The following is a 14,993-nucleotide window of genomic DNA, read 5'->3' as shown; positions in this document are numbered from 1 at the left end:
GTAAATATGTCATTAATATATAAGTTAAATAACTTGGGACCAAGAATGGCTCCCTGTGGAACCCCACAAGCAATGTCCAAATGCCCAGATGTAAATATGTCATTAATATATAAGTTAAATAACTTGGGACCAAGAACGGCTCCCTGTGGAACCCCACAAGCAATGTCCAAATGCCCAGATGTAAATATGTCATTAATATATAAGTTAAATAACAAGAACGGCTCCCTGTGGAACCCCACATGCAATGTCCAAATGCCCAGATGTAAATATGTCATTAATATATAAGTTAAATAACTTGGGACCAAGAACGGCTCCCTGTGGAACCCCACAAGCAATGTCCAAATGCCCAGATGTAAATATGTCATTAATATATAAGTTAAATAACTTGGGACCAAGAACGGCTCCCTGTGGAACCCCACAAGCAATGTCCAAATGCCCAGATGTAAATATGTCATTAATATATAAGTTAAATAACTTGGGACCAAGAACGGCTCCCTGTGGAACCCCACAAGCAATGTCCAAATGCCCAGATGTAAATATGTCATTAATATATAAGTTAAATAACTTGGGACCAAGAACGGCTCCCTGTGGAACTCCACAAGCAAGGTCCAAATGCCCAGATGTAAATATGTCATTAATATATAAGTTAAATAACTTGGGACCAAGAACGGCTCCCTGTGGAACCCCACAAGCAAGGTCCAAATGCCCAGATGTAAATATGTCATTAATATATAAGTTAAATAACTTGGGACCAAGAACGGCTCCCTGTGGAACCCCACAAGCAATGTCCAAATGCCCAGATGTAAATATGTCATTAATATATAAGTTAAATAACTTGGGACCAAGAACGGCTCCCTGTGGAACCCCACAAGCAATGTCCAAATGCCCAGATGTAAATATGTCATTAATATATAAGTTAAATAACTTGGGACCAAGAACGGCTCCCTGTGGAACTCCACAAGCAAGGTCCAAATGCCCAGATGTAAATATGTCATTAATATATAAGTTAAATAACTTGGGACCAAGAACGGCTCCCTGTGGAACCCCACAAGCAATGTCCAAATGCCCAGATGTAAATATGTCATTAATATATAAGTTAAATAACTTGGGACCAAGAACGGCTCCCTGTGGAACCCCACAAGCAAGGTCCAAATGCCCAGATGTAAATATGTCATTAATATATAAGTTAAATAACTTGGGACCAAGAACGGCTCCCTGTGGAACCCCACAAGCAATGTCCAAATGCCCAGATGTAAATATGTCATTAATATATAAGTTAAATAACAAGAACGGCTCCCTGTGGAACCCCACAAGCAATGTCCAAATGCCCAGATGTAAACTCGCCCATCTTCACAAACTGCTGTCTTTGTGTTAAATAGTTCCTTATCCAAGTCAAAGTTACTCCCCTTATTCCATATCTGTATCATTGTTTCAGTAATATTTGATGATTAATGGTGTCAAATGCTTTCCTCAGATCCATGTCCATTCCAGCTGCATATTTCTTACTATCTAAGCTCTTGGTTATCTCTTCTACTGCATCAATTATTGGCATGGATGTTGACCTTGCTGTCCTAAAACCGTATTGACTTTCATTTATTATCTTATGTTTATCTATAAATTTCTCTAATCTAGTGTTATATCATTTCTCTAAGATTTTGGAAAACTGCGGGAGCAAAGAGACAGGTCGGTAGTTTGTGAAGATGTGTTAGTTCCCATTTTTATATATTGGTATTACCTTTGCCATTTTCATTTTATTAGGAAATTGTCCTGTTTGGAAGGACAGGTTAAATATGTCAGTTAGTGGTTTGGTGATGGAATGTATGTTTTTTTCCACAAGTGTCATATCTATGTCGAAACAATCAGTTGATGTTTTATTTTTGCAATTATTAACAACATCTATTATTTCCTCTTCAGTTACTCCCAACAGAAACATATATATATTTTTGTATATTTTTGCTGTGGATTCAGGTGTGTACTGGTCTCATCATTATAGACTGTGAATACAGGCAGATGATGGGTTATGTAAGTATATTTTTGCTGTGGATTCAGGTGTGTACTGGTCTCATCATTATAGACTGTGAATACAGGCAGATGATGGGTTATGTAAGTATATTTTTGCTGTGGATTCAGGTGTGTACTGGTCTCATCATTATAGACTGTGAATACAGGCAGATGATGGGTTATGTAAGTATATTTTTGCTGTGGATTCAGGTGTGTACTGGTCTCATCATTATAGACTGTGAATACAGGCAGATGATGGGTTATGTCACAGATCATTACTCCACTGATGTTTGAAGACTGCATATTATTAGTGAAGATGTTATCGATGAATACTGTGCGATGTTATTCTAGTCGGTCTTGTAATGGTTGGGTATAAACTCATACTGTGCATCCTGTTAATATAGTTTTATGTTGCTATGTGGTTATTTGGATTCATGAGATTAATATTATAATCCCCACAAATAAATGTTGTTTTATTAACTATTTCTGAGAAAGTTTTTTCAGCCCACTCAGTAAATAGTTCCACATTTGAACCTGGTGACCTGTATATACAGCTAATTATGATGTTTTTCTTCCTTTCATTAATGATTTCTATTGATAAGCATTCAACTATATCATTTACTGATACAGTCATGTCTTTTAATATTTTGTATTTATATTTCTTATGAACGTACATAGCGACTCCTCCACCCATTTTATTTGTTCTGTTAATATAGTTTAAATTATAATCCTTTATCTCAAAATCAATGCCTTTTGCTTCATTAAACCATGTTTCGGATATAGCAATTATGCTAAATGGATTCACAAAATGTTGTAAGTAGTCTTGAATTGCACTGGAATTTGCATACATGCTTCTACTGTTAAAATGGATGACTGAAAATGTGCCTTTTGATTTTATTGAGTTATTATATTCCCTTTCTGAATAGTATTTGCAGTTAATGGAGTCAGATGATGGAAACATATTATCTGGATCGAGATGATATTCCAAGTCTAATGAATTGTGATCAGTATACTCAGATGATTTTAGTTCAAAAAGCTCGGAATCTAGAATCCTTTGTTGTATTGTTAACTTGTTGTCTGTAATATCAGAGGACTGATTGTATGCCATTGAATGAACTTGTAAATATACTTTTTAACTCTCCTTGTCCCACTAATTCACATATTTATTCATATCTCTTCAGTTCCTGTATGTCTCTAACAACCAGCACTTTTGCTTGTTCAGGTGATCCGTTCAGTTTTATGACTATTTTACAGTTTGTGACCCAAGTATTCTGTATTTTGTTTTGTTTCCTTAAGTGCCAGGCTTTTTTTGCAATATCTGCATTCCTTTTGATCAGGTGATCATTCAAATATACGTTGGTGCCTTTTAGCTTTCTCCCTTGTTTCATGAGTTCAGTCTTTCTTTTCCTGTTGACGAACCTCAGGATGACAGCAGGCATGACGTCCCTCTTCGCAGGCAGAGGATGACACGCTTCCATTGAGTTCTTGTCCAGATGAATGTCTCTGGAAGCCAGAAAGGCCACAACCTGCTCCTCCACCGAGCCAGCCTCCGGGTCCCCAGATGCACTCTCGCTCCCCACAGCTTGTGCATATGAGCGGGGTTTCACTTTTAGCCCCGTCACGATCACATCATTCAGTCTAGAATACTGCTCCAGATCTTCCACTTTCCTCTCCAACTCGCCAATCTTCTTATACCTCTCCTGGATGCACATACGGAGCTCCATGACTTCGTTTAAGAATTATAATCCGTATGTCATTTACATCTTGTGAAAGACATTGAAGTGACTTTTTAATGTCCTCGTTTTCCTCCGCCGCTGGGGTTCTCTTCGGTCCCGTGACGACGAGCCCTTAAGACCCCACAGTCTGGTCAGAGATGATATTTAGCTGCTCAGCGATGTGTTGACAACTTCTGCGTCTTTGTTAGCAGCTAACAAGCTAAGCTAACTAGCGAGCTAAGCTAAGTCAGCACGAAACGCGGCGAAATGCTTCTCGCGCACCAAGACAATCTTATCCCTAAATAAAGACTCAAAGATGTATTTTATACGACGTGAATATTTAAAAACTGGAGAAAAAGTAATGAGACTGACTTATTAGCGTTCGGCTCCCTTCTCTGTCGACGTGCGAATGATGCCAAAAAACATGAAACAAGATGGGAAATCCTTAAAGGCTTATTGTGAAAATGTAATAATGTTTATAGACATGCAACAACAGCAACATATATGCTATCTGTTGTTATGTTCCCGATTTTTGAGTGTACAAAATGAAAGTGTGTGTTGAGTCTGACTTGGACATAATATAGACTATACACAAATGCTTTTTTATGAAAATGTCATTTTGTTTATAAATCATATGCAATCTGTTGTTTCCCTAATTGTTGTTGTTGTTGTACATGGATGAGGGGGTGTGTTGCTGAGCCCCACTTGGACATTACCATGAATTGATGAAGGTGGACCCCGACTTAAACAAGTTGAAAAACTTATTGGGGTGTTACCATTTAGTGGTCAATTGTACGGAATATGTACTGTACTGTGCAATCTACTAATACAAGTATCAATCAATCTGGACTGGACCTGGTTTTAAAAACCTTTAGAAAAGTCTAATTTCAATAATAACCTGGTCTTGTGAAGGTAAGGTCATTTTTTATTTTATAAATAAAATCAAATAAGATAGATAAAAAATTGAAATATAAAACATTTTCTTGGATAAAAAAAGAAAGTAAAATAATATAAAACAATTACATACAAAATAGTAATTAATGATAATGTTCGGCACACACAATCATGTGTGTTTCAGGGACTGTGTCCCTTGCCGCCTGTGCTAGATATGTTGTGGGAACCACAATTTTGGTAGCAGAAAGAAACAACCCTTTTTTGTGTGAGTGGGTGTGGATGAGTGTGAATGGGGAAAGGGGGGGGGGTTGATGCACTAATTGAAAGTGTATCCTGTATATTTTTATGTTGATTTAATAAAAAAAACAATGTATTGAAACGACAGTAGCATAAGGAAAGAAAAACAATAAATACATATTACACTTATGATATTATTATTGTCTTTGATGCTAATCATTTTTATAATGTATTTTAGAATGTGGGAGGTTTTCATGTTCTTTTTAAATTTATTCTGGCATTATATAAATTATATCTATATATGCAAATATATATACATATATTTATTTATTTATTGTTTTTTTTTTATTAGCTATCCATCCATCCATTTTCTACTGCCTGTCTTTTTTGAGGTCTCGTAGGAAAAGAGGCCCCAATTGGGACTTCGGGATGCAAAACAATTGACAACCATATCCTTGAAAGGAGACTACCTGTCTAGCTCAAACGCCAACCTTTAAGTTCTGACTTAAAGCAGTTGTTTTCCAGATATTTACACACCAACATCTCCTTCTGTGGTCAGGTGGTGTTGTTTAGCTTTAGCGCACACCCAGACAGTGAAAGAAGGAACATAAAAAAACGATGCTTTGGCTTCTCCAGGAGAGGAGTCCTCCATATTTGACCTGACCTCCTCCCAGGAACTGCAGTCCTGTGTAAATGACGCTCTCTGGTAATTAAGCGACTTTTGCTTCAGTAAAGCGTCTCCGACGTCTGTTTGGATCCAGTCGCTCTGCCGTGTCGCCCTTCTGTCCGGACGAGGATGACAAGACCAGAAATACACTTCAAAAGCTCCAGAGTTTTACCTCAAAAATAGAGAGATAAGACAAAGTCAGAGTCAGTTGCACAAAACACCAAAAGGGATTGGCGCGGTTGGGAACTTGAGGGTTCCTGGTTTGATCCCCACCTTCTACCAACCTTGTCACGTCCGTTGTGTCCTTGGGCAAGACACTTCACCCTTGCTCCTGATGAGTCGTGGTTATTGCCTTGCATGGCAGCTCCCGCCATCAGTGTGTGAATGTGTGTGTGAATGGGTGAATGTGGAAATAGTGTCAAAGCCCTTTGAGTACCTTGAAGGTATAGCAGTATGAACCTTTCAAGTCATGGCTGCAAACTGCCAGTAGGAAGAAGAAGTAATAGAGCTGGTTGCTTGTTTCTCTCGTGAGATCTGACAACATTAATAGTTTAAATTGAACAATTGACAGGTTGACAACATCCAAACAAACCAAGTCATCTCCAATACATCTCAGCATTACACACATCCTCCAGGCTGAGTTAGTCTACATGATGAAGTAAGCTGGAAACTACATGTAAGTCATATAAAGAAAACATTTAAAAATTGACTGCGATAACAAATAGAATAAAAAACATCCCCACAAATATTAACTACATTTATTGTACCCAATTGTATTTGAATCATACATTGTTTATTGCATAAAGGTCCAGGGACATACAAACCCTGTTTCCATATGAGTTGGGAAATTGTGTTAGAGGTAAATAAAAACAGAATACAATGATTTGCAAATCCTTTTCAACCCATATTCAATTGAATGCACTACAAAGACAAGATATTTGATGTTCAAACTCATAATTTTTATTATTTTTTTTAAGATAATTAACTTAAAATTTCATGGCTGCAACACGTGCCAAAGTAGTTGGGAAAGGGCATGTTCACCACTGTGTTACATCACCTTTTCTTTTAACAACACTCAATAAACGTTAAGGAACTGAGGAAACTAATTGTTGAAGCTTTGAAAGTGGAATTCTTTCCCATTCTTGTTTTATGTAGAGTTTGAGTCGTTCAACAGTCCAGGGTCTCCGCTGTTGTATTTTACGCTTCATAATGCGCCACACATTTTCCATGGGAGACAGGTCTGGACTGCAGGCAGGCCAGGAAAGTACCCGCACTCTTTGTTTTACGAAGCCACGCTGTTGTAACATATGTTGAATGTGGCTTGGCATTGTCTTGCTGAAATAAACAGGGGTGTCCATGAAAAAGATGGCGCTCAAATGGCAGCATATGTTGTTCCAAATTATTATGTCACACATGTTACTTGTGCTGATGTTACTTAAACTTAAAGTCTGGACAGTTTATTTCAAATCCTGCAGTTTCATTTGCTGCTGCTGTTCTCACCAGCACACTTGTGTTTCTTACACTGGTACTTAGAAGACAATCTTTCACCACACACACTGCAACTCAACACTTTCTCACCTGTGTGTGTTCTCATGTGTACTTTTAAACTTCGATTTATGACATAACTTTTACCACATTCTGAGCAGGAAAAAGGTTTCTCTCCCGTGTGTATTCTCATGTGTGCTTTGAATTGGTACCTTTGAGTAAAATCTTTACCGCAGATTGAACATGTAAAAGGTTTTTCTCCAGTGTGTGTTCTCATGTGTGCTTTAAAATTGTGCTTTTGAGTAAAATCTTTACCGCAAATTGAACATGAAAAAGGTTTTTCTCCAGTGTGTGTTGTCATGTGTAGTTTTAAACTTTGATTTAATACAAATCTTTTACCACATACTGAGCAGGAAAAAGGTTGTTCTCCAGTATGTATTCTCATGTGTACTTTGAAATTGTGCTTTAAAGTAAAACATTTACGACAGATTGAACATGAAAAAGGTTTTTCTCCAGTGTGTGTTCTCATGTGTCTTACCAGACGACAATGGTACTTAAAAGTTTTGTGACGGTGAGAACATGCGAAGTGAGTGTTGTCAGTGTGACATGTCTTATCATCTTTAGAGTCTTCATCATCAGTGTCAGGAGAGTGTGACGTTGTGTCCTCACTATCTGATAGTGGAGCTAAGAACTTGTCTGCTTGTGATCCTCCACAGTGGTCTCCATCAGCTTCTGTTGTCATGTGTTGTGTTGAGCTGCTGCTTGGAGGCTCCCCCCCTCCCCTCTCCTCACTTTCACCTTTCACCTCATCATCTTCACTCTTCACAATCAAATGGAACTTCTCCAACCATTGGTTACTGATGCTGTGTTCCTCCTCTTCCTCTTTAAAATGCGGGGTCAGTGGGTTATTTTCTTCCCTTTGCATTTGCAATATATGTGGCGCCTTCTCTTCCTCCTTAATGTGGAAGGGCTGTGGCTCCTCCTTGCCCATCCTGAAGCTCCACTTCTGTTGCTCAGAGAGAAGATGTTCTTCACAGACGTCTGCAGGACACAGGAAGACAAACATGGTCGAGAGGAGTCCATCTTTTTTTCAGTCACATGTCAGGAGCGATATTGATAAGATTTTACCAATTCAGATTTAATTTTCAATTCTGCTTTACGATTCGGTTATTTGTGGACTCTTTTGCTTTCAAATTCGGTAAAAAGGTGAATGAACAGGTCGATTAGCACCTACAGTGAGGTCTTAAGAGGCCCAGACCTTACGGGTCCCCTATGGGGTGCCAGAGGACCCTAAGGAAATGTTTCTGCTTTGAAAATATCTATAAAATAAAAACATTTTTGGCTATAAATTAACAAGACACTACAAGTTATTTTGGGGTATTTCACAGAACTTTCCTCCAGAAGATCTTAGCTCCGTCCATGTCAGATAAAATAAAAATGGAGCTGTTTGGCCACAATACCCAGGAATATGTTTGGAGGAGAAAAGGTGAGGCCTTTAATCCCAGGAACACCATTCCCACCATCAAGCATGGTGGTGGTAGTATTATTCTCTGGGTCCGTTTTGCTGCCAATGGAACTGCTGCTTTAAATGGGACAATGTAAAAGGAGGATTATCTCCAAATTCTTCAGGACAAGCTAAAATCATCAGCCTGGAGGTTGGGTCTTGGATGCTGTTGGGCGTTCCAACAGGGCAATGACCCCAAACACACGTCAAAAGTGGTCAAGGAATGTCTAAATCAGGCTAGAATGAAGGTTTTAGAATGGCCTTCCCAAAGTCCTGACTTAAACGTGTGGACAATGCTGAAGAAACAAGTCTATGTCAGAAAACCAACACATTTAGCTGAACTGCACCAATTTTGTCAAGAGGGGTGGTCAACAACCAAAAGCGCCTTATTGCAGTGAAACTTGCCAATGGACATGCAACCAAATATTAACATTGCTGTACATATACTTTTGACCCAGCACATTTGCTCACATGTACAGTAGACCCATAATCAATTCATAAAAAAATAAAAAACTTTATGAATGTTTTTAGTGAGCAACAAGTATGTGCTCCAATCACTACATCACAAAAAAATAAGAATTGTAGAAATGATTGGAAACTCAAGACAGCCATGACATTATGTTCTTTACAGGTGTATGTTAACTTTTGATCGCAACTGTATGTGTGTGTATATATATATATATATATATATATATATATATACACACACACACACACACACACACATAAAACCGATTTAAGTGTACCACTAATGGTACGACAAATGTTCTTTAATTGTTTAAGTACAGTGTTTTAGTTTCCTATGTTGAATGAACCTGAAAGTTCATTGAGGTGGTACTTGGACAGCCAAGTATTTTTGGTGAAAAAAGTTTGACAACTACTGACGTAGTAAACTACATTGGCAGACACCATTTTGTTTTACCTAAAACGACGTCCGCGCATAACTATCGCTTCCAATGAGATCCCGTTTTTATCTTGAGTTAACAGTAAAAGGAGAAAGCAATATCTGCGTCGTTTCATTTTTCTCTAACTACTTTCCACTGTGTTTGTTAGAAAGTTCCACAACTGTTGACGTTATCCCACGCTTGTGCTACAGCACTCATCTCATTGTGCAACATGTCAATGTTTCAAGTGGAACTAAACCTGATCTCTGAAGGAGGCACACATTATTTCCAAAGCAGGGCCCCCATCCACATATACAATACTAGAACATATCTGATGAAAGCAAACATTATTTTGTTATTTGAATTATAAGTGGGCCATACCAGCTATTAGGGTTGTACAGTATACTGGTATTGGTATAGTACCGCTAATGAATCATTCGCTGTACCGTACCCTCGCATCGAAGTCACGTCGTGACATTGCGGGTTTACGAGCAGACGAGCATGTTCGGCGGCACACAATCACTGAGTACTTACAAGCAGACACAGCGTGGAGACAGAAAAGGAACAACGGATTCATTTTGGCTTAAAAACTAACAATAAAGGTGAAGTTATAACACTGAAACACCCTCAGGAAGAGGGGCTTTAAGACATAGCAAGCTAGCTAGCGGCTAACATCCATCCGCCGTCGGCAGTGTTTAGCTACTTCTAAATCACTAATCCTCGCCTCCATGGCGACAAATAAAGTACGTTTCTCACAGGTAACATTATCACTGGAGGACGAGGAACAGCTAAACATGCTTCACTACACACCGTAGCTCACCGGCTTCAAAATGTAAACAAACGCCACATATCTAGCCGATACTACTATGATTACGTCAATATTTTTTGGTATCACAACATTTTATTTCACTTTTTTTTAAATGTATACAGTATTATGTTTATAAACACAGGAAATATGTCCCTGGACACATGAAGACTTTAAAGATGACCAATGTATGATCCTGTAACTACTTGGTATCGGATTGATACCCAAACTTGTGGTATCATCCAAAAACTAATGTAAAGTATCAAAGAAGAGAAGAATACGTGATTATTACATTTTAACAGAAGTGTAGATAGAACATGTTAAAAGAGAAAATAAGCAGATACTAACAGTAAATGAACAAGTAGATTAACTATCCATTTTTACAGTTTGTCCTTAATAATGTTGACAAAATAATAGGTGTATAAATGAGACAACATGTTAGTGCATATGTCAGCAGACTAATTAGGAGTCTTTGTTTGTTTACTTACTAGTAAAAGACAAGTTGTCTAGCATGTTCACTATTTTATTTAAGGACTTAACTGCAATAAGAAACATATGTTTAATATACCCTAAGTTTTTTTTGTTAAAATAAAGCCAATAATGCCATTTTTGTGGTCCCCTTTATTGAGAAAAGTACCAAAATAAATTTGGTACCGGTAGCAAAATATTGGTATGGTTCCAACACTCCCAGCTATATTTGAATATTGTCTAATGGAAATGACTGCTGTCTGATAATCACATGAATAACCAGTGTTGGCGTTAACACACTTTTTATGTCTTTTTACGCATTGAAATCAAAAAGGACGTGCATTTCCTTAAGTCCGGGCGTCCCTGGATTGCAGAGTTTTTGTTTTTTCTAACCGACCTGCCTTCTCTGGGTCAAAACTCCAGTTTGCTTGTTTTTTTTTTTAACAAATATCACTTTCGACCAGTGTTTTGTTTTGTTTATTGTGACGGTGCGTTCTTATCACGCCGTCACTTGAAGATCGGCACGTCAGCGGGAGCGAGCGCCCTGTCGGTTGGAAGTGTGGCCGTGCCAGCAACTTGAGGGTTCCAGGTTCGATCCCCGCTTCTGCCATCCTAGTCACTGCCATTGTGTCCTTGGGCAAGACTCTTTACCCACCTGCTCCTAGTGCCACCCACACTGGTTGAAAAGTAACTGTCCGGCTTGCCCCTGACAGTTTGGTTGTGTTTTAGTTTTTCCTCTGTGTGTAGTATTTCCTGTCAGCGCCATTATTTATCTGTTTCCTGGTTGTTTCCCTGAGTGCTTTGTCTCCCCAGCTGTGGCTGATTGGCACCTGGCCACACCTGGTGTCAATCAGCCAGATACTATTTAAAGCTGCCTTCCCCACCAGTCAGTGCTGGATTATTGTCGTGTCGTGTGGATGTCACCACTACCTGTCAATGTCATTTATACTAATCGTTGTAGTGTTGTGTCTACTTCTGTTCACTCTGCTCACGTCATAGTTCCTTCGTGTCACAGTAAGTGTTTTTGTTTTTAGTCCAAAGTTAGCCTTTGTGCTAGTTTTGTTCATAGCCAAGTTTGTTCTCCGCCTTGTGCGCGCCTTTTGTTTGTACCCTTTTGTTTGTTCTTTTTTTAGTGTTAAATTAAATCATGTTTTCCTGCACAATGCCTGCCGCCATCTCTGCATCTTGGGGTTCAGCAACAACACCCCCTGACAGTAATTCAGATATTAGGTTTCACTATGTAAAAACGCTTTGAGTCACTAGAGAAAAGCGCTATATAAACATAATTCACATGATTGATAAGCATTCGTTTTTAAATGGTGGTGTTAAAGGCCTACTGAAAGCCACTACTAGCGACCACGCAGTCTGATAGTTTATATATCAATGATGAAATATTAACATTGCAACACATGCCAATACGGCCGCTTTAGTTTACTAAATTGCAATTTTAAATTTACCGGGAGTTTCGTCTTCAAAACGTCGTGCAATGATGACGTGTACGCAAGACGTCACGGGTTTTTAGGAAGTATGAGCGCTGCACACACACACAGCTAAAAGTCGTCTGCTTTAACGGCATAATTACACAGTATTTTGGACATCTGTGTTGCTGAATCTTTTGCAATTTGTTCACTTAATATTGGAGAAGTCACAGTAGAAAGATGGAATTGGGAAGCTTTAGCCTTTAGCCACACAAACACACGGTGATTCCTTGTTTAGAATTCCCGGAAGTGAAACTTTCCTATGGATCACAGCGAACATGGATCCCAACCGAATGTCAACCAGCAGGTTTCTCTGAGAAAATTGTCGTAAAAAGTTGCTTCTTACCTGGAGAAAAGCTGAGCTGGTGCCATCCATAAAGCTGCCGTCGACTCCCCTTAGACACTGCGCGTCAAGACACCCGTGGACGTACACCTCCGACTATCAGGTACTATTTAACTCACTAAAACACTAGCAACACAATAGAAAGATAAGGGATTTCCCAGAATTATCCTAATAAATGTCTCTAAAAACATAACTTTTTTTTTTAATTATTATTATTTTTCTAGTCCGTCGCTATTAATATCCTCAAACACAAATCTTTCATCCTCGCTCAAATTAATGGGGAAATTGTCGTTTTCTTGGTCCAAATAGCTGTTTTTGTTGGAGGCTCCCATTAAAATCAATGTGAATATGTGAGGAGCCCCCACACTTGTGATGTCATCGTCTGCACCAAAAGTTGCGAACTTTATCGTGGATGTTCTCTACTAAATCCTTTCAGCAAAAATATGGCAATATCACGAAATGATCAAGTATGACACATAGAATCTAATTTTAGCAGGCCTTTAAAAAGCAAGTATATCTCCATCTTTAGTGATAAATGTGTCCCCCGGATGAACATGTGTCACAAACATTGTATTAGATGATATGTGGATGTTGTGCTTACTTGGACTGTGATGAAGCTGTGAGGACTCAGGTGGTTTGTCTTCATGCTCTTCAGTCTTCACAGAGACAACAGTCAGTGGAAACTTGCTGACATCAGCCTCCTCCTGCCCTACAGGACACTCTCCCTCCTGACTCATCCACACTTCCTCCTCTTCCTCTTTAATGTGGGGGGGCTGTGGATCCTCCTGCTGCTGAAGGGGACGTTCTTCTTGACGAGCGTTCATCTGTTGGACGTCCGCAAGACAACACAAACAAACTTCAGCTCAGATGTGTCAAATATGTTTTGTCTATCAAATATAATATTTTCCAAGTGGACTGACACCACTTTGTGGTGATGTTCTTCTACACATGGAATAATCATCAGTTATTGATTATTATGAATTGTTTAATTGATCCTGTTTTCTGCATTTACATTAATTATTGATTGAAAAGTAACAACTTATAGAAAACCTCCTGCTGGGATTTTAATACCGTCATGACTGCATGAAGTCAGTCTGCACGTACAAAAGTTTCATTGTGCTGCAGCATCAAGTGACGCCAACTGGCTCCTCCCACTACCAACCTACCAGCCAACCTTGACGTGCACCTCCAAAATAGTCCCACTTCACGTCAACGGTGACCAGGACTACAGAGCTGTGGTCGGTTGGCTTTACTTTTACGCACAATATCCTCTCCTTGTTCTTCCTTCTGCGAAAGCAACATTCTTAAAACCAACGGAAAACAAGCAGAAGTGCAGTGAAGCACGTGTAACAATTGCCAGCAAGTATATATATATATATATATATATATATATATATATATATACAAATTTATAAATATAAACATATTTTTAGAATATTTGGGTACCTCATGATTCGACTACAAACAAAGTATTGATGCAAATTCATTTTGTGTGCAGTATATTAAAGCTATTTTTAATATTTAACATTTATTTAATTAAATATTTATTTTAGTCTGACTGAATAAGCATTAATCACTTACAATTGTGCCAATAGTGTATTCGTAATAACAAACATCAGTTGATTTAATTTCCATGATATGTCCACCCAATGCAGCTGAGATAGGCTCCAACACCCCCCCCCCCCTCGCAACCTCAAATAGGGACAAGCGGTAGCAAAGGTATGGATGGATGTTATCAAGGGAATAGAAGTGCGTGCAAACATCATTTGTATTTATTGCTAATACAGTTGACACCAACATAAAGCAGACCACTGCAATAATACATTATATTACACTGTCATCACAATAACAATAATATTCTTTGTTCATCCTGTAACGCATCTTTGAGTACACTGAAAAGCGCTATACCAAATAAAATGTATTATTATTATTATTATTATTATTATTATACCATGTGACTTATTCCAGACTTAAATTTCGAGACGTTCGTTTCTTTCTAGTAACAAATATTCAATGATGTTAAGCGTGACTGTAATATACAACAAAAAACAGTTAAAGTATTAAATAAGTCAATATAATTCTCATAGAGAACATATAAAATACACTCCTCAAAAAAAAAAACGCTCGCATTTGCTACAAAGGCCTGCTAGCGGGCTAAAGCTAGCACGTTAGCTTCGAACAACATATGAGGTAAATAAGATAAATAATATGAAAATATATCATGTATATTACCTCATAAGCCGCGTGTACAAGAGAGGAGTGGAATATATTCTTCCTATTGTTACACCAGCAACTCTTTTTTGTCTTCTGTGGCCGGGCGAAGGAAGTGTGCACCACTCACTATTGTCCCAGTGAAACACGTGTTTGAAGGAAGTGTGCACCACTCACTATTGTCCCAGTGAAACACGTGTTTGAAGGAAGTGTGCACCACTCACTATTGTCCCGGTGAAACACGTGTTTGAAGGAAATGTGCACCACTCAATATTGTCCCGGTGAAACACGTGTTTGGCCA

The 14,993-nt window shown here is 38.5% G+C and overlaps 1 protein-coding gene across 1 annotated transcript; it reads right to left on the bottom strand.

The window, feature by feature from the left end:
- Positions 1-3,356: 3,356 nt before the first annotated feature.
- LOC133546816 (uncharacterized) lies at positions 3,357-14,828 on the bottom strand (the record flags this gene model as incomplete). The annotated part of the gene is made up of 4 exons (XM_061892642.1): positions 14,714-14,828; positions 13,083-13,305; positions 7,538-8,040; positions 3,357-3,701 (listed from the first exon to the last, which is right to left on the bottom strand). Coding segments are annotated over exons 2-4 (1,071 nt in total), but the record flags the coding sequence as incomplete, so codon positions are not given.
- Between the last annotated feature and the right edge of the window lie 165 nt (positions 14,829-14,993).

The sequence above is a fragment of the Nerophis ophidion genome, unplaced genomic scaffold, assembly GCF_033978795.1.
Source record: "Nerophis ophidion isolate RoL-2023_Sa unplaced genomic scaffold, RoL_Noph_v1.0 HiC_scaffold_44, whole genome shotgun sequence".
Taxonomy (NCBI): domain Eukaryota; kingdom Metazoa; phylum Chordata; class Actinopteri; order Syngnathiformes; family Syngnathidae; genus Nerophis; species Nerophis ophidion.
This window is presented reverse-complemented; position numbering and strand designations above follow the sequence as displayed.